Raw genomic sequence first — 24,816 nt, 5'->3', positions numbered from 1 at the left:
TCCTTGTTTTTGTAAGATTAAATTGGACTCTTGACAAACATTTTCGTTCCATTTCCTTTTTAATGCCATGAATCATAAACAGACAAGCAGTAACAGAAGCGCAATGTAACCTCTTTCAAGTATGATAGGCTCTACTTCAGCAGAGCACTTATGTATACATGCTTAAATTCAGCCCTATTCAGCAAAGCACTTAAGCATGTTCTTAAATCCCATTAACAATGGAATTTAAGCACATGCTCAAATCCTTTGTTAAATCAAGACCGTAATCTTGTCCCAGATTATAAATTCAGAGTATTTATCCTCGTTTAACAATTGCAGGAAATTTGCTGGTTTAAATTAGTTTAATTAGGTGAAATCCAATCTCTGTTGAAATCAGTGGGAGTCAGTGGGATTAGATGTTATTCCTGGAGCATGCTACAAGAAGTCTTAAAGTGAGGGATGGAAAGTTTACAGTTATGTTTCTAGAGGGTGTCTCTAGTTTAGTTTATTAATAATCTAGATTACCACAGTAAATGCATTACTGTAGAATAATATATTGAAATAAATCTTAAAATTCCTTTCATTGTTGAAATTGTATTGAGATGCAGTAAGTAATACATTAGATCCCAGAGCAGTATTTTTGTAGTCTATAACTGTAAACTATCATCATAATTGATGACAGCCAGAGAATAGGAATAAACTTTCCTTTTTTCTTTAACAGATCACAGAGCTACTGGATGTTTCAATGGAATTGGGATGCTTCTTAGCGGGAGCACTGATCTCTTCTCAGGGTCACATGGTTACTGAAGAGATTATGTCCTGTATTGAACCAATACGTGACTTTCTTGCCATCATTTTCTTTGCATCTATAGGTAACTTTTTTAGAAAGTTCATTAAAAGTGTCAGACTGCAAGTCTACCTTGAAGTGTGAGTGGAGGGGCGGGAGGGTTTATGGATTTTTATTTTGTAAAAATATTAAGAAAAGTATTCACTAACTACATTAACTTACTAATGTTTTATTTTTAAATACAGCATTGAAATATTTTATGGATGTGTAAATGAAATCTGTAATGTTAACTCTGGCTTCTTACTGGCATTTAAAAATGCAAATTCTTGAGTGTTAAATCTCTTAATTGAATTGGACCTGTTTTACACACGGAGCTAAAATGCTTGCAGTTAAAACAGTTAAAAAAACAAACAAACCACACTACTCTTCTGTGTTTATTCCCTGCCTTGGATATTTCTTATTATACTAAAAAATTTATGCTGATCAGTCAGATTGTTGAATAGGCGATGCTTAAAATGAATCAATTTTTAGGGGGAGGGTGGATTTGGCAGGCTAATGTACAACTTTTGGGTATGTACAAGTGACTGAGTTGGACTATTCATAGCTAAAGATACTCAGCTGAACTGTTAAACCACCAAGGGACATTTCAAGACACAGACAGCCTCAAGCCATTCCACATCCTCCTTGGTATGGCCAAACTTGGGGGCATCCCCCCCATTCCCTTGTTGCCCACCTCAGTGGCCATATTGGGAACCTTTGGGCTCCCTATCATCAGCAGGTCTCTAAGGCATCTAGCTTCCGGATTCAGCGCCAGAGTCTGCGCTTTTCTGTTCCTTACACCCCTCCATCTCAGTCCCCACCACAGGAGGAGTTGTTTGAAAAATAAGAAAAAATGGCTAATGAGTCTACCCCTTAAACAAATATTTATTTGTCCTCCTCTGATGAGGCATTTATTTCACCCCCACAGATGATTTCAGACAATTTCAGGACCTGATAAACAGTCACTGACACTCTCCACATTCCCTTGGAAGAAGTCCAAGAGTTCCAACATAGACTCTTGGATTTTCTTCATACTCACCCTTCTACTCAAGTAGCCTTGCCCATAATTGAGGCTTTTCTAAAGCCCACAAAAACTATTTGGCAAATTCCTGACACAATGCCACCAACTTGTAAGAGGGCAGATATAAAAATACTACATTCCTGCTAGAGGATGGCATTTTTCTTCACACATCCAGCCCCCAACTCTTTGGCTGTGGATGCTGTGAATGAATGCAACAGACATCATTAAAAATGACCCTCCCTACCCCATGATAAAGATCTAAAGCATTTGGACCACTTTGATGGTAAGAGCTACTCATCTGCCACTGTGTAGTTCAGAATTGCTAATTATCAGGTGCTCCTTGCTAAATATAACCACATTAAGTGTAGCAAGTTTAACTCCTTTATTGAACCAACCCCCTCAGAGGATAGTTTAAGGCCATCTACAGTGAAGACCAGCTCCTAGCAATAACTTCTTTACAAGTTTCCCTCAAAGTAGCTGATATGGCAGCTCACTCCATCTCCACAACTGTTGTCTTGTGGTGAGCCTCATGGCTGCAGTTGTCCAGAATCTCAAGGGAGTAATACAGTGGAAGGATTTCCCTTTAGTGGGCTCAGCAAGTCCACAGATAAGTCCTTACACTCTCTGAAGGAATCAAGGGCTACCCTTTGTTCACTGGAGTTCTGTACACCTGCGGGCAAGAGAAGATTCAATAGGTCACAAACGGCTCAAAGATCTCACACGTTCCAATTTTCTACTTAGCATGGACCCTCAGAACTTCCTAGAAAGAAACTTAGACTGCAGAAAAGAAAAGCCTTGGCTACTTTGACAGCAACAACTCAATCATCCTTGTCAGCCAAGCATACATTTTGATAACTTTGTTGTGGGGTTACGAACATTCCCACTTTTTGCATATGACATTGCATCATCCTACCGTGACCTGCCCACCTTTTGGCGATCATCTCTCCCATTTTCTCATCTCATGGGAGTAGATTGCTTCCAATAGATAGGTTTGGGAGGTTATAACATGAGGCTACTCCATCCATTTCAAGTCCATATCCTCGTCCCATCCCCTTCCTTGTCCCTTTTAGGAACCCATCTCATAAACCTCTGTGGAGACCAGAGGTTTTGTCCCGTCTGCATATAGGAACTGAGGAGCTAGATCCTACGTAGTACAAAAGGAAAGTGTTCTATTCCAAATACTTTCTGGTTCCCAAAAAGAAGGGCAGATGGAGACTGGTCTAGATCTCAGGATGCTAAATGCCTCCATCAAGGAGCAGAAGGTCAGGACGGTGATACTTGCAGCTATTGTACCATTTCTAAATCTGGGTGACTGGTTCGCAACCCTCGATGTACTAGACACATACTTTCATATTGCAATACATCGTTCTCATAAGATGTTTCTATGTTGTGTCATAAGTCAAGAGCATTTTAAATGTCAAGTGCTCCCCTTCAGGCTTCCTACTGCCCTCAGGATATTTACAAAGGTTACGATGGTAGTTGCCACCAAATTTCATTAATAGGGAGTAGTTGTCTTCGCCAAGTTTGATTTGTCTACTTGAAGGATGTTCTTACATCAAGGTTCAAGTCGCCATCAAGAAAGCTGTGACTCTGTTCAACATGCTAGGGCTTCATTTTAATACTGAGAAGTCCTCTCTCTCACCAGTTCAGCTACTAGAATTCGTGGGGGCCATTCTGGATGCTACAAATCCAGGCCTTACCTACCAAAGATCAAGCTACTATATTAACAAATTTGGTTTATGCAAGTTGCAATAACCTTAGTCCCAGATTTGGACCTTAGCGTCCAAAATATGGGGGTTAGCATGAAAACCTCCAAGCTTAGTTACCAGCTTGGACCTGGTACCTGCTGCCACCACCCAAAAAATTAGAGTGTTTTGGGGCACTCTGGTCCCCCTGAAAAACCTTCCCTGGGGACCCCAAGACCCAAATCCCTTGAGTCTCACAACAAAGGGAAATAATCCTTTTTCCCTTCCCCCCTCCAGGTGCTCCTGGAGAGATACACAGACACAAGCTTTGTGAATCCAAACAGAGTGAATCTCCCTCTCTGTTCCCAATCCTGGAAACAAAAAGTACTTTCCTCTTCACCCAGAGGGAATGCAAAATTAGGCTAGCCACTTCAACACACACAGATCTCCCCTGATTTCTTCCTCCCACCAATTCCCTGGTGAGTACAGACTCAATTTCCCTGCAGTAAAGAAAAACTCCAACAGGTCTTAAAAGAAAGCTTTATATAAAAAGAAAGAAAAATAAGTACAAATGTTCTCTCTGTATTAAGATGATACACACAGGGTCAATTGCTTAAAAGAATATTGAATAAACAGCCTTATTCAAAAAGAATACAAATCAAAGCACTCCAGCACTTATATTCATGCAAATACCAAAGAAAAGAAACCATATAACTTACTATTTGATCTCTTTGTCCTTACACTTAGAAACAGAAGACTAGAAAGTAGAGCTACTTCTCCAAAGCTCAGAGAAAGCAGGCAGGCAGACAAAGACAAAGACACTCAATTCCCTCCACCCAAAGTTGAAAAAATCCGGTTTCCTGATTGGTCCTCTGGTCAGGTGCTTCAGGTGAAAGAGACATTAACCCTTAGCTATCTGTTTATGACACGCCCCCCAAATTGCAGACAGTGGGGAAGCTCACTGGCGGCGATTTCCTTCTAGAACTTGAAAATAAACAGATTAATACAACACATACACCTTTACATATACTCCTAAGTATATAACTAACAGACTTGTACATTTTAAGAACACTTTTTAACTACTGAATTCTGGGAAACTCTCACGGGAGAGTGCATCAGCAACTTTATTAGAAGCTCCTGTGATGTGTTGAATTTGAAAATCAAAATCTTGGAGAGCTAAACTCCAACGAAGAAGTTTCTTGTTGTTCCCCTTGGCAGTATGAAGCCACTTTAGTGCAGCATGGTCAGTTTGTAGTTGGAACCGCCGTCCCCAAACATATGGGCGTAGCTTTTCCAGGGCGTACACAATGGCATAGCATTCCTTTTCACTGACTGACCAGTGACTTTCCCTCTCAGACAGTTTCTTGCTGAGAAACACGACAGGATGGAAGTTGTGATCTGTTGCTTCCTGCATGAGCACCGCTCCGATACCACGCTCAGATGCATCTGTGGTTACTAGGAATGGCTTGTCAAAGTCCGGGGCCCTGAGCACAGGGTCAGACATGAGCGTTGCCTTAAGTTGGGTAAAGGCCTTTTGGCACTCATTAGTCCACTTAACTGCATTTGGCTGGGTCTTTTTGGTCAGGTCGGTCAGTGGGGCAGCGATTTGGCTGTAGTGTGGTACAAATCGCCTGTAGTATCCGGCCAAGCCTAAGAAGGATTGGACCTGCTTCTTTGACTTTGGGACAGGCCACTTTTGGATAGCATATACCTTGGCCTGTAGGGGGTTTATGGTTCCTCGACCCACCTGGTGCCCCAGGTAAGTCACTGTGTTTTGGCCTATTTGACACTTTTTGGCCTTAACAGTTAGTCCTGCCTGCCTGATGCGCTCAAAGACCTTTTCCAGGTGTAGTAGGTGTTCGGGCCAGGAGTCTGAAAAAATGGCCACATCATCGAGGTAGGCAACTGCAAATTCTCCCAGTCCAGCTAGTAGACCATCTACCAGCCTCTGGAAGGTGGCGGGTGCATTTCGAAGGCCGAAAGGAAGGACATTGAATTCATACACCCCCGCATGGGTGACGAATGCTGACCTCTCCTTGGCAGGTTCATCTAGCGGTACTTGCCAGTACCCCTTGGTTAAGTCTATTGTAGAGATGAACTGGGCACGTCCCAACTTCTCCAATAGCTCATCGGTACGTGGCATTGGATAGTTGTCCGGACGAGTTACAGCATTTAGCTTACGGTAGTCCACGCAAAAGCGTATTTTCCCATCTGGTTTGGGTACCAGAACCACTGGAGATGCCCATGCACTGGTAGATGGGCGGATTATACCCATTTGTAGCATGTTCTGGATCTCCCGTTCTATAGCAGCTTGGGCATGAGGAGACACTCGATAGGGTGGGGTTCTGATTGGGTGAGCATTACCTGTATTAATGGAGTGGTATGCCCGTTCAGTTCGTCCTGGGGTGGCTGAGAACAATGGGGCGAAGCTGGTGCACAGCTCCTTGATTTGCTGCCGCTGCAGACGTTCCAGGGTGGTGGAGAGGTTCACCTCTTCCACGCTACCGTCTTTTTTTTCGTCGTAGTAGACACCGTCAGGCCACTCAGCATCATCTCCCTGGACTGTAAACTGACAAACCTGTAAGTCTCTGGAATAGAAAGGCTTGAGAGAATTAACATGGTACACTTTAGGCTTTAGTGAGGAATTGGGAAATGCTATGAGGTAGTTTACAGCTCCCAGGCGCTCTTGGACCGTGAAGGGCCCTTCCCATGATGCTTCCATCTTATGGGCCTGTTGCGCCTTCAAGACCATAACCTGGTCTCCTACCTTGAAGGACCGATCTCTGGCATGTCTGTCATACCAGGCCTTTTGCTCTTGTTGAGCATTCTTTAGGTTCTCTTTAGCAAGGGCTAAAGAGTGTTGGAGGGTGCTTTGTAGGTTGCTTACAAAGTCCAGAATGTTAGTTCCTGGAGAAGGCATAAACCCCTCCCATTGCTGCTTCACCAACTGTAATGGCCCCTTAACCTCGTGACCATACACAAGTTCAAATGGTGAAAACCCTAAACTGGGATGTGGTACAGCCCTGTAGGCAAACAGCAACTGCTGCAACACTAGGTCCCAATTATTGGAGAATTCGTTGATGAATTTCCGTATCATGGCCCCCAAAGTTCCATTGAACCTTTCCACCAGGCCATTGGTTTGATGGTGGTATGGGGTGGCAACCAAGTGATTCACCCCATGAGTTTCCCACAGTTTTTCCATGGTCCCTGCCAGGAAATTAGACCCTGAATCTGTAAGGATGTCAGAGGGCCAACCTACCCTGGCAAAGATGTCTGTTAGGGCCAGGCACACAGTGTTAGCCCTGGTGTTGCCTAGAGCGACTGCTTCTGGCCATCGGGTAGCAAAGTCCACTAAAGTCAGTACGTACTGCTTTCCTCTGGGTGTCTTTTTTGGGAAAGGGCCCAGAATATCCACAGCTACTCGCTGAAATGGGACCTCAATTATGGGGAGTGGCTGGAGAGGGGCCTTGACCTGGTCTTGAGGCTTTCCCACCCTTTGGCATACCTCACAAGACCGGACATACTTGGCAACATCCTTGCCCATCCCCTCCCAGTGGAAGGACTTCCCCAACCGGTCCTTGGTTCTGTTCACCCCAGCATGGCCACTGGGATGATCATGGGCTAAGCTTAAGAGCTTCCCCCGGTACTTAGTTGGAACCACCAACTGTTTTTGCGGCTGCCATTCTTCCCGGTGTCCACCAGAAAGAATTTCCTTGTATAAAAGTCCTTGGTCTATAACAAACCGGGATCGATTAGAAGAGCTGAGAGGCGGTGGGGTGCTCCGTGCCGCCGCCCAAGCTTTCTGAAGGCTGTTATCCGCTTCCTGCTCAGTCTGGAACTGTTCCCTTGAGGCTGGGGTCACCAGTTCTTCCTCAGACTGTGGACTTGGGCTTGGTCCCTCTGGAAGCGATGTAGGTGATGGGGTTGTTTCCGTTGCTGGTGAACCGCTCTCCGCTGGTGCACCTGAGGGTATTTCAGGCTCTGGCCGAGCCTTTTGGGTATGGCTGTCTGTGGCTTCTGCCAGTTTTGGCTCGCTGGCGCCCTCTGGCGTTGAGTTTGAAGATGTAGTTGCACTTGTTGGTGCTGGTTGCTGTTCCAGTTCCAGGCCTGGGACTGGAGATGCTGTGGCTGTTTCAGTGGTAGGCATGGAATCCGGGTCCACTACCTCTGTCTGGGTCTCTGGTAACACAGACGGGGCCTCTGTGGACGGTTCAGGAACAGGAATGGGTCTGGAAGCTTGCCTGGTTTGGCTACGTGTAACCATTCCCACTCTCTTGGCCCGCCTCACCTGGTTGGCCAAGTCTTCCCCCAGTAGCATGGGGATAGGATAATTGTCATAGACTGCAAAAGTCCACATTCCTGACCAGCCTTTGTACTGGACAGGCAGTTGAGCTGTAGGCAAGTCTACAGCTTGTGACATGAAGGGGTAAATTGTAACTTTGGCCTTTGGGTTGATGAATTTGGGGTCAACGAAGGATTGGTGGATAGCTGACACTTGTGCCCCCGTGTCTCTCCACGCAGTAACCTTCTTTCCGCCCACTCTCAAATTTTCCCTTCGCTCCAAGGGTATTTGAGAGGCATCCGGGCCTGGGGATCTTTGGTGTGATGGTGGTGTAATGAATTGCACTCGCATGGTGTTCTTGGGACACTTGGCCTTGATATGTCCCAGTTCATTACACTTAAAGCATCTTCCATCTGATGGGTCACTGGGCCGAGGTGAGTTACTGGAGACTGGTGAGGTTGAAGGGTAGGGTATCTGTGGCTTTACTTGGGTGGTATGTGGGGTCTTTGGCTGTCCTCGGTGGTAGGGTTTATGGTCTGTGTGCCCCCTGGGGTAATCGTTCCCCTTGACAGTAGCTTTTTTGCTTTCTGCCAGTTCCATCCATTTGGCTCCAATCTCCCCCGCCTCAGCGATATTCTTGGGGTGTCCATCTTGTATGTACCGTGTGATGTCTTCAGGAACACCATCCAAGAACTGCTCCATTTGTATGAGGAGGTTCAGTTCTTCCAAGGTTTGAATGTTGTTTCCTGTTAGCCAGGCCTCATAGTTTTTTGCAATGTAGTAGGCGTGTTTGGGAAATGACTCCTCTGGTTTCCACTTTTGGTTTCTGAAACGCCGACGGGCATGATCTGGGGTTATCCCCATCCTGTATCTGGCCTTGGTTAGGAAAAGTTTATAGTCATTCATTTGGTGCTTAGGCATTTCAGCTGCCACCTCTGCTAAAGGTCCACTGAGCTGTGACCTCAATTCTACCATGTACTGGTCTTCGGGAATGCTGTACCCAAGACAGGCTCTTTCAAAATTTTCCAAGAAGGCCTCGGTGTCATCACCTGCCTTGTAGGTGGGAAATTTCCTGGGCTGTGGAGCAATATTTGGCGCCGGGTTGTTAGGGTTGGCTGGCACAGGCAGCCCAGCTTTTGCCAACTCCAGTTCATGTTTTCTCTGTTTTTCCTTCTCTTCATTCTCTTTTTGTTGTTTTTTCATTTCTCGGTGGTGGTTTTCCATTTCTCGGCGGTGGGCCACCTCTTCTTCTTCTAGTTTTCTTTTGTGTGCTGCCTCTTGGGCTGCCTGTTCTCTTTGGAAGGCTGCCTGTTCTCTTTGGTAGGCTGCCTCTTTGATCTGTTCTTCTCTTTCTTTCATCTCCATTTCTTTTTGTTTTATTTCCAGTTGTCGCCTGTGTTGAGCTTCTTTGATTTGTTCTTCGGCGTCAATTTTTGCCTTAGAAGTCATGGTTCCTGTTTTCTTGTGTTGGGGTGCCCTCCGGTGTTTATCTTCTGAACTGCAGGTTCTGTTGCCTCCTGGAGTCTGCCTAGCAACAGTGCTTTTTTCCTTTTCTCTCTCTAGCTAATGTTCAATGAAGGGAAACCAGAAAAACCACTTTATTTGCATGCCTATAAGTGCTGGTACTTGCCCCCTAATGGGAGGGCTATTGCATGACAAAAGACCCTTAACAGGTTCTTAATGGCTTCTCGCTTAACATGCAAGCCACAAACTGCCAGAGAGAGCAGAAAAAAAAAATTCTCTCTGGTTCCCTTTTAAAACCAACTGTTTCTCTCTGCTAAAAAGCCCTTAGCAGAGAAAAGAAAAATATAATATTCCTACTGGCTTCTGGATTCTAATCCCACCGCTGCCACCATGCAATAACCTTAGTCCCAGATTTGGACCTTAGCGTCCAAAATATGGGGGTTAGCATGAAAACCTCCAAGCTTAGTTACCAGCTTGGACCTGGTACCTGCTGCCACCACCCAAAAAATTAGAGTGTTTTGGGGCACTCTGGTCCCCCTGAAAAACCTTCCCTGGGGACCCCAAGACCCAAATCCCTTGAGTCTCACAACAAAGGGAAATAATCCTTTTTCCCTTCCCCCCTCCAGGTGCTCCTGGAGAGATACACAGACACAAGCTTTGTGAATCCAAACAGAGTGAATCTCCCTCTCTGTTCCCAATCCTGGAAACAAAAAGTACTTTCCTCTTCACCCAGAGGGAATGCAAAATTAGGCTAGCCACTTCAACACACACAGATCTCCCCTGATTTCTTCCTCCCACCAATTCCCTGGTGAGTACAGACTCAATTTCCCTGCAGTAAAGAAAAACTCCAACAGGTCTTAAAAGAAAGCTTTATATAAAAAGAAAGAAAAATAAGTACAAATGTTCTCTCTGTATTAAGATGATACACACAGGGTCAATTGCTTAAAAGAATATTGAATAAACAGCCTTATTCAAAAAGAATACAAATCAAAGCACTCCAGCACTTATATTCATGCAAATACCAAAGAAAAGAAACCATATAACTTACTATTTGATCTCTTTGTCCTTACACTTAGAAACAGAAGACTAGAAAGTAGAGCTACTTCTCCAAAGCTCAGAGAAAGCAGGCAGGCAGACAAAGACAAAGACACTCAATTCCCTCCACCCAAAGTTGAAAAAATCCGGTTTCCTGATTGGTCCTCTGGTCAGGTGCTTCAGGTGAAAGAGACATTAACCCTTAGCTATCTGTTTATGACACAAGTACAGATGAGTCCTCAGATAACTGCCAGGACTTCTCTGCAGCTCCTCAGCCACATGGCAGCATGTACCTTCCCTACATCACATGCCAGGTTACAACTCTGCTGCTTCTAGGCCTGTCCAACAGACAAAGATTGAACAAGTTGCTCTCCATTCCTCGTCACATACCCTTGACTGGTGGAAGAATCTCAGCAAAGTGCCCTTCACCCATCCACCCCCCACCATCACTATTGTTTCTCATGCCTCCCTTCTAGGATGGGGAGCTCATCAAGAGCACACTATTTAGGGCAGGTGAACCTCCCAGGAATCTTTTAACCTTGGCACTCAGGGCCATCAGAGGTGCCTGTCAACAATTCCTTTGTATGATCAAAGGACAATCTGTTAGAATGTCAGACAATGGGACCAGTATATATTACATAAATTCTCTGGGGAAGCGAGATCCCCTTCCCTTCATGCAGAAGCAATAAAGCTATGGAACTGCTGTGTAGACCATCACATCCTTATTTCAACTGTTTGCATACCTGGCCTCCAGAATGCCACCACCACCAAGAAACCATTTTGATCAAGAAGCGGTCTAGGTTGTCATTCCTTGGGGGATGCCTTTCACATCTCCTGGTCAAAGAACTTGTTCTATGCTGTCTTCCAACACCTCTCATTCTCAGAGTCCTACACAAGATTAAACATAACAAAGCCAAAGTTACTGTGATTGTGCTGTCATGGCTGAGGCAGGCATGGTTTCCTTACCTAATTTGTCTCTCATCTCACCCTGCTATCAATCTTCTGTCAATGCCCGATCTTCTCACTCAGGACTTGGGAAATATTCCTCATCCTAACCTGAACATTCTATGAATCAAAGCTTGGTTGCTGGTTGCTTCTTGGGAATAGAATTCTCCTATTCTATAGAGGTTCAACAGGTACTGTTGAATGCCAGAAAAGAATCAACTAGAAAAACTTATCTGCAGAAGTGAAGAGATTTTACCATTGGGGGTATGCAACAACAACTGTCTCCTCCCAGCTCTCTCCTCTTGGAGATTATAGAGAAGCTTTTCAGTTTAAAGAACACAGGCCTTTCTCTGAGTTCTGTTGTTGTTCACCTAACAGCCATCAGTGGGTTTCATTCTCCTGTGGAAGTGTGTTTGGTGTTAACTCATCCTGCAACTTCAGAGTTCCTCAGCGTATTATCTAATACGTTTCCTCAGGTGGAGAAGCCCACCATAGCATGGGATTTGAATTTGATCCTGAACACTCAGTTGAAACCTCCCTATGAGCCACGGGCCACTTGCTTGCTTGTATAGTTATCCATGAAAACCACTTTCCTGGCGGCTATCCCCTTGCTCACATAGTTGGTGAGCAAAAGGATTGATGGTTGATCTTTCCTACAGAGTTTTTTCTTTAAAGGCAAAGTATTTCTCTGACCACATCCCTAGTTCTTACCACTGGTGACCTTGTGTTTTCATATTAATGTACCAGTTTTTTATCCTAAAACTCATTGGTTCAGGGAGGAAGCCGCTCTTCACCTTTTATTAGCCTTTTATTTGGACAGGACTTGATCCTTTCATGTCTCTCCTAGTTTATTTCACAGACAGAGTTAAAGGGATATCTGTGTTCACCCAAAGATATTCCAAATGGGTTTGTAGTTGAATTCTCTCCTGCTGCAAGGATGCTAATGTCCAGTGCCCTATTTGGGCTCTAGCCCATCTTCCAGATCTCAGTCCACTTCTGTACCTTTACTAAAAAAAAATTACCTATTGTAAAAATTTGCAGAGCTGCTACACGGGCTTCCATCCACACTTTCTCAAAGTAGTATGTCTTAGTGCATGTATCTCAGGCAGATGCTGCCATTGGAATTGCTGCCTTCCAGACAGTCTTAGACCCTGCTCCAAAACACCCACCTCCTTTTGAGGAGTACTGCTCATAGGGCACCTGAAGTGGAGCGCATGTAAGGACATAACTCAAAAAAGGAAAGGTTACGTATTTTGTACAGTACCTGGAGTTCTTCAAGATGTATGTTCATATGGATGCTCCACTACTTCTGAATCTTTTTTTACATGGGATTGGGAAGGAACCAAGTGCAGTTTGTCCATGATGATAATAGGTGATAATTGGAGATTGATATAATCTCCTAGAACTGGAAGGGACCTTGAAAGGTCATTGAGTCCAGCCCGCTGCCTTCACTAGCAGGACCAATTTTTGCCCCAGATCCCTAAGTGGCCCCCTCAAGGATTGAACTCACTACCCTGGGTTTAGCAGGCCAGTGCTCAAACCACTGAGCTATCCCTCCCCCGGTCCATCACAGCCATATATACCTGTGTAATCCTGAGGGAATTGTGTGCCAAAAAATTAAATTCTGTGCACAGTATTTTCAGATTTTGCAAAATTCTGCATATTTTATTTGTCAAAATAACACAATATAATCACTCCAGTTCCAATTATTTTTGGTCATTTATGTCAAAATACCTGTCAGCAAGTATGTCTGTAACAATACAGACAACAAAAAAGATTCAGGAACTGTTTTTTGACAAATAGATTCCTTACTAGGCATATTAATACAGAACGCTGAGTAATAATTAATTTAAACTACAAAACAGAACCATTTTTCCTGCACCCCTCAGAAGCAGTGCAAAGGCTTGGAGGAGTTGAGGTAATGGAGGAGCTGAGGGAGGGGGAGGTAAATTACTGGGAACGAGCCTGGGTTTGAACCTGGAGGGTTGCTGGGTATGTGCGGAGAAAAATATGGAATCCTATGTTTGTTTAGAAATTTACATGTAAATGTTCTTGTGTTATATTCACTATTACTGGAAAATAATATGGTAAAGCAATAATATTTGTAACCCATTCTCGGTTTCTCTTACAGGGCTTCATGTTTTCCCCACCTTTGTAATTTATGAACTCACAGTCTTGCTATTTCTTACATTATCAGTGGTAATAATGAAGGTATCTTTTTTTCTTTATCCTTTGATAACATAGGTATTTTAAGTGCTGCGTGCCATGTAATCTGCATAATATTTAAACATACATGCTTAAATATACAATTGTCGTTTCGGCAAAGATTTCTTCTGAATACTGTGTGTCTGAGATATAGTAAATATTTTTATATTATAATAATAATACCTAGTACTTTTCATCAGTAGATCTCAAAGAACTTCACAGTATTTGATGTATTTATCCTTGCAACACCCCTGTGAACTAGGGAAATATATAAAGTGTTATTACTGAAGAATGTATTTAATATCAGTTTTTGCTATATGTTCTGTAATTTTTACTTAAAGTTATATTTTGATGTGAGACTCCAGTATTTAATGGGATTTTTTAACATTAAAGGGGGGCAGTTAAATTTAGACTTTGTGGGATGTATGCAAGCATTATCAAATGTTTTCACTGTACCAAATTCTGTACTACTTTTAGACTGTATGAAGGACAGCTGCTATTTAAGTGTTTAAATGCATAGTAACTGTTGACTAGCACAATGGTCTTCTGAAACAATACATGGTAATAGAGTACCTGGTATAACTGTTATTGTATTGATTACAGAGAGCATGCTGTTTTATCTATCATACTTCTAAAAACAAATTGTTTTCTAAAGTTTGTTTTGGCAGTGCTTGTCCTTTCTCTGATTCTTCCAAAGAGCAGCCAGTATATCAAATGGATTGTCTCAGCAGGGCTGGCACAAGTCAGTGAGTTTTCTTTTGTTCTGGGAAGTAGAGCACGCAGAGCAGGGATCATTTCTCGAGAGGTGAGCTATTTATAGATATCCACTTCATTTTTAGTAACTGAGTAGTTGATTAGGTTTTGATACTATATTGTATCTGAAACATACAGTCTAAATTGGTAATCTTTTGGTATCATCTTGCACATGCTGACTAAATGAAATAGGCCTGCATAAATCAGAAGATATTTGATGCATGCAAGTCTTTCATAAATATAACTTATCCAAATAATTTCTTTATCATTCATATAATTTCATGTTGGGCTTCCATATTTTTAAAATGCAGCTTTCCCTTTTGGGTAACTATGTTTTAGTTTAGCACAGTCTTTAATTCTATAAAGAATGAACAGCTATAAAGTTTTGTACTTGATGGAGAATTTCTGATGACACCCAAATTATTAAAGCTAAGATTGAAGACCCTTTAAAATATCATAGATATATATGTAACTGATCATTATTGAAAAGGATTAATGAAATAACATTGGCCTACAGTACAGTGTGTGTGACAGGAGATGTACTAGTTTCCCAAACACATCTGTCAGCATACCTTAATCTTGATTTACAAAACCTGTTGGCTTAAATCCTTTTAAGCAAAAATGGCCAGCTTTTCCACAAGTTATGAAAACATGTACTACAGTGAGACCATCAGATGTATTTTCATTTTCAAGCTATTAGAACCTTGTTCTCTAGAGGGAAAGCTTGTATGTGGTGTAATGAATTGTGGCTGCAAACGTAATAAGTTTGTCAATAGAAATTGAGCCCACAATCTCAGCACAAAAAACAATATAAATAAATCTACTACTTGAGCTAAAGAACTTTATTCTGTGATAGCAGTAGGCTATATTGTTGTTGGGGCCAGTTACATATAAGGGAAACATAAAAACATAGTGTATTATATATGCATTCTGACTAATGGCCCTATGCTCCCCTCCATAACATGAAGTTATAAAAACTGCACTTGTGTAAAATAGTTGCAGCCTGTGCAAACAGAGATCACAATGAAAGTTTGGGGCCTGCTTGTGCGTGCATGGAGTTCTTGTTGTTGTTTGTTTTTGTGAGTTCTGAGACCAAGAATTATGGCACCTTTCCTATCTTTGTTCCCCCAGATAATTTTACATAGAATCATAGAAGTCTAGGATTGGAAGGGACCTCAATAGGTCATCTAGTCCAGACCCCTGCACTCAAGGCAGGAGTAAGTAATAACTAGGCTGTTCCTAACAGGTGTTTGTCTAACCTGTTCTTAAAAACTTGTAGTGACAGAGATTCCATAACCTCCCTAGGCAATTTATTCCAATGCTTAGCCACCCTGACAGTTTGGAAGTTTTTCCTAATGTCCAGCCTAAACTCCCTTGCTGCAATTTAAGCCCATTGCTTCTTGTCCTAATATCCGAGATTAAGGAGAAGAGTTTTTCACCTCATCCTTGTAACAACCTTTTATGTACTTGAAAACTTACCATGTCCCCCCTCAGTCTTCTCTTCTCCAGACTAAACAAACCCAATTTTTTAAATCTTTCCTCATAAGTCATTAGTTCTAGACTTTTTTAATCATTTTTGTTGCTATTCTCTGGAATTTCTCCAATTTGTTCACATCTTTCCTGAAATATGGCACCCAGAACTGGACACACTGCTCCACTTGAGGCCTTAGCAGCATGGAATGGAGTGGAAGAATTACTTCTCGTGTCTTGCTTACAATACTCTTACTGATACATCCCAGAATGCTTGCATTTTTTGCGACATTCTTACACTGCTGACTCATATTTAGCTTGTGGTCCACTTCAAGCCCAGATCCCTTTCCACAGTACTCCTTCCTAAACTGTCATTTCCCATTTTGTATGTGTGCAATTGAGCATTCCTTCCTAAGGGTATGTCTACACTATCTGCCGGATTGGCAGGTAGCGATCGCTTTATCGGGGATCAATATATCGCGTCTCATCTAGACACGATATATCAATCCCCGAACGTGCTCCCGTTGACTCCAGAACTCCACCAGAGCGGTCGACGGGGAGCCACAGCTGTCAATCCCATGCCGTGAGGACGGGAGATAATTTGAAATAAGATGCTTCGACTTCAGCTACGCTATTCATGTAGCTGAAGTTGCGTATCTTACATCGACCCCTCCCCCTACTGTAGACCAGGCCTAAGTGTCGTACTTTGCATTTGTCCTTATTGAATTACGTCCTGTTTACTTCAAACCATTTCTCCAGTCTGTCCAGATGATTTTGAATTTTAATCCTATTCTCCAAAGCACTTGCCGCCCTTTCCATCTTGGTATAATCCACAAACTTTATGCATGTACTGTCTATGCCATTATCTAAATAATTTATAAAGAAATTGAACAGAACAGAACCTAGGTCTGATCCCTGCCAGACCCCACTTGATATGCCCTTCCAGCTTGACTGTGAACCACTAATATCTACTCTCTGAGAATAGTTTTTTTATGAGATGGTCATGCAAGATCAAAAGCTTTACTTAAGTCAAGGTATAGCATTTAAATTTCCAAAAATAAACTATTCATTTTTAAAGACATAAACAGCTTTTTTCTGGTTTTTGAATTAAAAGTAACTATTTTAAACTTTTCAGGATGTACAGTCATAAAGTTATGCTTTTAGAATGAATGTAAGCACTCAGGATATGGATTATGACTTGATTTTTATCTGTAAAATGGCTAGCACGCTTTGGTGTTAATTAACACCAAATATAGAATTTTTGAGTGTAGTTGGTACTTGGCCTTTGGTCTTGTCCCTTATTGAATCCCATGGACTGCATTTTTAAAATTGTCCTGTAAATATACCAATAATTATTTGCATTTCACTACTTAATATGTGTATACATTTGCATGTGCAATTGCAGGCACAGAGTTAGAGGCCAATCTGAGGCCTCTATGGAAAGTGGTCCAGAAATTTCCTAATTGGCATATCTCATTAACCTTCCCACCCCTTCATTAGTTTATTGCACAACTATGAATATGAACTGTAGAGAAGTAATTCCATTCTGATCTCCAACTTTCAGGTATATCTCCTTATTCTGAGTGTAACTACTCTAAGCCTTTTGCTTGCCCCAGCACTGTGGAGAGCTGCAACTATGAAATGTGTACCAAGACCAGAAAGACGATCAAGTACCTGACAAGACTTGTATGGAAATAATAAATTTGCTTTGGAAAGAATCTCCTCATTGCTCAATGTGTTTTTATGCAGGTAGAAAACAGGAGGTTTTGATATTCCTCTAAACATGCACTTGGTTCTGATACTGATTTTAAGAAACAAAGCACTGCATTAAAAAAAGGTTGGTATTTTAATGATTGCACAGCTTTTACAAAATGTTGTCACACATTCGAATCTGCCAGAATAATTTTTTATTTGGATCCAATCAGTTAGAGTAGAAATTATTTTTTTAAATATTGCATCATGTAATCGCCTTGAGTATTTTGCCTGTATGTGCCTTTTTATTGCATTGATTTTCATCCTCTGCTGTTGATTCATCACAAAATTTTGTTTAAAAAGAAGAAAAAGAAAAAGAGGGGAATTAAAAAATAGAAAATACAAGTTATTTTATGGTGCCCATGGTACTGTCTTAAAATAACCCTTGAGAAAGTTAATTGTATGTTCAAGAGTTAAAATGCTGGTCTGACATCAGTCACAAACTGTACACACACACACACACCCCTCTACCCCGTGTAGTAAGAGGAGGCCCTAAGATGTAAACCTTGGTATTAGAGGCCTGGTATGAGGCCTAAGGCCTGAACTAAAGTAATGGTCTAGACTTTGCTAACATAAAGCAAAGTGAAGCTGTGAGCCAGAGGCAGGCCCTGCTCACAGAAACTGGCAAGGAAAGGGCTGATGCTGCAAGAAGATTCGTACCTAAAAGGTACGGAATACTAGAGATCAAAACATTCACATACTTGCACATTCCACACAGATAACAAGGAACAGACTGACCCATCCCAATGACAGGGGCAAAAGGGTAATATGATGGATAGAGTTGTTTTGTTCAAACCAACATGTACAAGGTGAGAGGCGGCACCTTATTACGTAGAGTGGTTGTACCTTGCTGCGTAGAGGTGTTGCACCTCAATACGTCAGGAGTGATGTGTAACTTGTTTGTACCTGTGTATAAGAATGCATCCTTGGGGCGGTGTCTTTGTCTGGCCGAGGGGGCAGTGGAAAGTCCCACCACTGATTGAGCCGAGTCCATTGTCAAGAGGCACTTTCTCATAGTACGCTCTGAATTAGGCTAAGAAACCTACAGGGAACTGCAATTGTGTCCATAAGGCAATAAACCTGGTTGACGTGCCTTGCACCTTACTAGAATCTGTGGTCATTGGGGGTTCTCGTCGAGTCTGCTGTGTCAGCTAACTGCAGAGCTGGAGCAGCATACAGGGCGAGCACATGCACGCAGCCGAGTGATACCAACAAGGAGAGAGCAGAGCACCACACCGGTAGCATCTGACAACACCTCTTGACAACACTGACAAAACACCTCTGACAACACCCCGATATAACGTGACCTGATATAACACGAATTTAGATATAACGCGGTAAAGCAGCGCTCCTGGGGGGCGGGGCTGTGCGCTCCAACGGATCAAAGCAAGTTTGATATACCACGGTTTCACCTATAATGCAGTAAGATTTTTTTGGCTCCCGAGGACAGTGTTATATCAGGGTAGAGGGGTGTGTGTGTTTGTGTGTGTGTGTATACATACATACATACAGTAGTGTGTAAACTCTAGCCCTTTAAGGCAGAGATGAGGTTTAACAACTCTAGCTTTCAGCTATTTTAAGCATTAAAATATATATCCCCAAGTGATACAGCCAGTATCTTGATTTTTGTTATACCTCTTAAAGCAGATGTTATGTATTTGCTTAGGATTGTAACTTTAATTCATTTTAATTTGTTCTCATATTTATTGACTACATTTGTGACTAAAAGTTAACTGTAATCAGATGGTGTCTTGACTTTTAAATTGTTTTTAAGACTGACACCAATTATCAACATCTCCTGTTATTGACTTATTGTTATACTGATTGTTTACACTTTTTTAATTAATTGAGACCAAAATAAAATAGTAGGAAGAGAGCCTAAATATTTCAGAACTGAAAATAGATATGAATACATTTCAGTGATTCTCTGAAAGTTCTTTAGGATGAAAGTAGATAACTTATTCTACATTAAAAATGATTTTGTGTAAATTATGTTGCACAAAAGAAGGGATAATTTGGATATGTTTTGAGAACATGCATAACTCAAAACTTTAAATTTATACTGAATAAAATGCAAACTTTAGTGATATATTAATATAAAATGTTTTTAATTTGTGCTGATATATGTATGTGCTTCTGTTTTAACAAATTCTTATAATTTAGTCTGTGTAGTAGAGTAAACTTTGTGAAAGCCCGCTCTTTAAATGTCATAGAATGAGCTGACTAACAGAATGTAGTTTACTCTGACAAAGTCTGGAGATTTAGCTTTAGTGATTTCTTCTGTTTAAAAAAAAAACAGCAAATGTTTTTATTAAAATAGAAAGATGTAATTTGTCAGCATTTTACATCTACTATTACACTGCCATATGAAATACCATTTTTGTGAGTCAAAAATAGAAAAATGCACATTAAATACGTATTGTAGAATTTCTTAACTTGCTAATGAAATCTAAAAAAATCTACCACCTGAAGCACTGTTCAATTAATAAACATACCATCTTTAACAGAAAAACTTTGAAGACTCTTTATTTTAATTTTTTCATTAATTTCAGCTATAGTTTTCAGTTGCAGATCAGTATTTGACATTCAAATTATACAAGTACAGTAACTACTCACTTAATGTTGTAGTTATGTTCCTGAAAAATGCAACATTAAGTGAAACGATGTTTAACAAATCCAGTTTTCCCATAAGATTTAATGTAAATGTGGGGAGTTAGGTTCCATGGAAATGTTTTTGGGCAGATGAAAGGCATTATATACTGGACAGTACTGTAGAGATGGTTGGGAAGTGCCCCGGGCTTAGCCCACACAGGCAAGCCCACTGCAGGCAAGAACGCTAGGAAGCACCTTTGCAGCAGCAGCTGCAGCTTCCCCGGTGAAGAACAGGTGCCGACTTTACTGGGGGATGCTCCAGGCCCACCTCTTCCTGTCCCTGCTCCACTCAGGCTCACCTCTTCCCACCGCCACTTCACCTCCTCTCCAGAGCAGCCGCATCCCCGCTCCTTCCCCCTCTCCCCAAAGTTCTGAGCACCGCCAAACAGCTATTTAGTGGCACTTAGGACTTTCTGGGAGGGAGGAGGAGGAGCAGAGCCATGGCACTTCCCTGCTCGTCCCCTCCCAGCGCTTTGTGCATAGGACTTTCTGGGAGGGAGGGGGAAGAGCGGAGATGCAGTGCTTCCCCCGCTCCTCCTTCTCCCTCTCAGAAAGTCCTAAGTACTGCCAAACAGCTGTTTGGCAGTGGGGGAAGCGCTGGGAGGGAGGGGGAGGAGGCGGAGAAGAGAAACTTGTGCAATGCTCCCTTGTAAAGTCGCTGCTCTTCCACAGAATCTTACAAGCAGTGAACAGAGCAGGCAGCCAACTACTTTATAAGGGAGCATTGCACAACTTTAAACGAGCATGTTCCCTAATTGAGCAGTGACATAACTTTGAAACAACGTTAAGTGGGAGGATGTTAAGTGTGGAGTTACTGTAATTGAAATAGACTGGCAGCATTACCATACATTTGTTTAAAATAATTTACCATTCTTTGAGTGCTTGTCTATATGTATTCCACTTCTGGTGTGCATACGCTTGAAATTGGAATTCTGGCTAGTAGTGTCCATTGGGCCTCGCCTGCACTATTCCACCAACCTGAGGGCATAAAAGGTGGAACAAGGCCAATGACCATGAGTTCCTTAACACCTGTGGCTGCGAGATGGAACAGAGAGAGCAGTGCCTATCTGTTGTACTTGTGCTTCTTCAGGAGAAATTGTATAGTTATGTTTAGTTTGGGTTAATTAGTGTGGGAATATTTATGTAAGCTTTAGTTGTGTGAATTTTTTTTTTAACTTTTCTTCACCTGGTACTGGGTCTTCAGCCTCATGGCTGATCAAAAATCCTTCATTTTTAAATATGGTTTATGTGAGGTGGCTGTTCCTTGCAATGATGGACACTCAATGTTTATTTTGTCTTGGTGAGCAGCATATCACCAAGAAATGTATTTTGTCATTTTGTTTTTAAAACAGACTTTATACTTGCATAAAGGTTTTTCTTTTAAATAAGTCTGAGGCTTTCCTGAAACCAAGATAGGTAGTATTCATCTGAATCCTAGCAGTTCTCTACAAAAAATGCCCTGGCAGCTACTGCCACTGCCTCAAATTCCAGGGCTCCTGCTTCTTTACTGAAGCATTCCTCTGCTCCTCTCATTCCTTCCTGAGAGGTCTCAGCCAAAATTCCCTCTAAATTCTTTTTGTACTGAGTGGGCAACTAATTCCACTGAGTACTACTTTTTTTTGAAGGGGTGAAGAGTAGAGGGTATGGGTGGGCTGTTCACGCGCAGCCTCTGGCAGGTAAACTGCTCATTGGATTGTGCAACTGAATGACACTAGCCAATATCTCAGGTCCCAGACACAACCCTAGGAGCCTCCATTTTGCAGTGTCCAGTTATGCCCGCTGGACACTGCAAAGTTATGAGTTTGTCAATTTAACAAATAAATTGATATGTACCAGGCTTGTTATCCCAAGGGGAGTCTCTGACACACTTCAAACCAAACACACTGCTTCAAGCAGAATAAATGAATAGATTTATTAACTATAAAGATAAATTTTAAGTGATTATAAGTCAAAGCATAACAAGGCAGATGTGGTCAAATGAAATAAAAGCAGAACACATTCTAAGCTGATCTTAATACTTTCAATGTCCTTACAAACTTAGATGCTTCTCACCACAGGCTGGCTGGTTGCTCTTCAGCCAGGCTCTCCCCTTTGATCAGTGCTTCAGTCGCTTGGTGTGGTGTCTGTAGGTGTAGGTGGAAGAGAGAGGAAGAGCATGGCAAACGTCTCTCCCTTTTATCATGTCCTTTCTTCCCTCTTGGCTTTGCCCCCACCTTCAGAGTCAAGTGAGCATTACCTCATTGCAGTTCCAAACTGACCAAAGGAAGGTGGGTGATTCCCTCAAGAGTCTAACAGATTCTTTTGCTGCTGTCTAGGCCAGTGTCCTTTGCTCCTGTGAGGCTGGACTGTGTTTGTCCCATACCTGCCCTGATAAGGTGTGAACTGCCTCTCTGCTCTGACAATAAGCCCAGGCTTATTGTAAGTGACAAAGATACATTTTCAGCCTCATAACTACATACATGAAATTATAACCTGTAACATTACTGTAACAATCACTATAACAACCATGCTCAGTGCATCATGAGCTTTCCGAAGACACCCAACATAAACTTTGCATTGGATACCATAAAATCATTTTACAAGGATGAACATGGGGGTGTAGAGTGTTCCCCCAGGATACAGCATGTCACAGAGTGCACCTCCTGATCTCTGACTGTCCTTGTCAAGCAGAGCTGGGAAGAAGACAACAATCTTATCCATGATCAAGAAGCACGAGTTCTCAGAACTTCCTCGGGCTTCAGAGTCTAAGACGACTTCTACAAAGAAGTCTTGGTCTCCCTCAGCTGATGCCTCGTGGAGCTGACTGGGCACTGAAGTTCAAGCTCCAGTTCAATGCTCCCCGATACCATGGACTACTGATTCTTATTTGTTGGAACTGTTGAATCCACTGCCATCTTTTGGTGACATTGAGAGCAACACCAGCACAAATTTCTACTGTTGCCTCAATTTCAGCTTCAGTACACATTGCAGTGCAACTACTATTGTTGACATCGGTGATGCCAGAGGCATATAAGGCTGCCAAAGACATTTTGTGTCTCTCAGTGCCAGGTTAACCATTACTGCAAAAGGATGTGGACATTCTGGCATCAACACTTCCCTTGGTGCAGATGCCGGCAACTTTGTTGGTACCAGAGGTAGTGCATATGGTTGCAGACCTGGTACCATAATCTTCCCCTTGACGGGGAAGAAGCTCTCCAATTCAGTCACAAGGTAGGCAGATGGTTCCGATAGCTAGCAAGATACAAATGTTATCTCCAATACTGATGTCTATGCAGTCTCAAATAAGTCCACCCAGTACCATGCCTTCCTGGCCACTGGACTATTCTTACTTCTCACTGGAGTCACAGGTGCGATCACATACCTCCTATTAATATTACAGGTGGTCCAAGGGTCTCTCACTCCCCTTCTTCAGATACTAACTCTCAGGCTTGCCATAGATTCAGGAACAGATTCAGAAACAGGTCTTCCTGGGGTAGATATAACAGGCTCCCTACGCCCTATCAGGTTACACAATGACCCCATTGGAATCCATGGGGTATGCCTCCATCTGCAAGATCAGCCTCTCCAATGCCACATAGGTCTAGGTCACCTATGAGGGATTCAGCTGTGTTTGGTACCAATCCCCATACCAGCTCTGGTACCGCCCCTACTGTGAACATATATCCTTCAGTACCCAGACTGGCTCTCTTGGACACTTACGAACAATCAGCACAGGCTGAAATTACTCTGCCTCCTTTAAATTATTTCATCGTCCCTGATTAAGGCTATACTATCAGAATCTTCATCCCGGATTCCTCATGACTATGAAACATATCAGGAACTGATAAAAAGGGTAGCAAATTCTCTGGGCATAAAAGTGGAGCTAGTTCAAGAAAATCTACAAAAATCCACATATTCCACACCTCAGCTCTAGGTAGGATAGCTGTGATGTTTTGGGGACAACCTAGACCAATAAAGGGTTCTGTCACTCCCTGCCGTGTAACCTTGAGTGGCCTTAATGCTATGCTGTTATGGTTCAGAATCCTGACACCAGTAGCCAGCCCACAAGCATAAAGGTCTCATGCTGGCTTTCGCCAGCCTGGTCACTCCTTGCAGGGTGACCACAACAGTCCCGAGTCTCCCCAAATCCATCTACCCTGACTTCTTAACTACCAGATACTCAACTTTTCCCTTCTGGTTCATCATCCCCAAAGGTGTGAAACCTGCCCCCAGTTACCAGTTCACTTTGGCACATACACTCCATATAGTTTGCACAACAGAGACCACTTGGGGTAAAAATAAACAAAAGGTTTATTTAATAGTATGACACTGACAGACCAGCCAACCTGGGTATGACCCATAACAACTTAACAAGAGGCACTGAAATTTAATCAAGACAATCTACTTATATGTGAATTTCAAAGAGATGTACTAGGCCAGCAATCATTAACCCATTTATTTGCAGTAACAGAAATCAAGGGTAGATGCTAAGTGTAAGTGTCTATTTACCTATATCTCCTTAGAAGTTTAACAGTATAACCAGATTAGCTTGTAGATGCTAATTCCCTTTCATGTCTTAATTGCCTTACATTATGCATGCAAATGGTTCAGTTAACCTCAAGATCAAAGGTGTATGTTACTGCAGGAAATTAATAATATTATTTACATTGTCTTCAGCTTAACTATCTATGCTATAATGAAATACCGGCTAATTGCCTTATGTGAATGAATGCAATTTGTTTACCTGTGCATGCATAGAAAACAGAAG

General features: G+C 42.3%; 1 protein-coding gene across 3 annotated transcripts in view; it reads left to right on the top strand.

Moving 5' to 3' along the window:
• TMCO3 (transmembrane and coiled-coil domains 3) overlaps nt 1-17,383 on the top strand; it is a 65,139-nt gene extending 47,756 nt beyond the window's left edge. For 2 of the 3 annotated variants that reach the window (XM_050948544.1, XM_050948557.1), the window contains exons 10-13: nt 701-851; nt 13,369-13,448; nt 14,098-14,247; nt 17,230-17,383. In XM_050948544.1, coding sequence (XP_050804501.1) covers nt 701-851; nt 13,369-13,448; nt 14,098-14,247; nt 17,230-17,343 — 495 coding nt within the window. In that variant the 3' untranslated portion in view covers nt 17,344-17,383. Of the gene's footprint in view, nt 1-700; nt 852-13,368; nt 13,449-14,045; nt 14,248-17,229 lie in introns of all 3 variants that reach the window. The other variant, XR_007773753.1, reaches the window with a different exon arrangement.
• Nucleotides 17,384-24,816: the final 7,433 nt, after the last annotated feature.

Source organism: Gopherus flavomarginatus, chromosome 1 (genome assembly GCF_025201925.1).
Source record: "Gopherus flavomarginatus isolate rGopFla2 chromosome 1, rGopFla2.mat.asm, whole genome shotgun sequence".
Taxonomy (NCBI): domain Eukaryota; kingdom Metazoa; phylum Chordata; order Testudines; family Testudinidae; genus Gopherus; species Gopherus flavomarginatus.
Note: the sequence above shows the minus strand (reverse complement) of the source record. Positions and strands in the feature narration are given on the sequence as shown.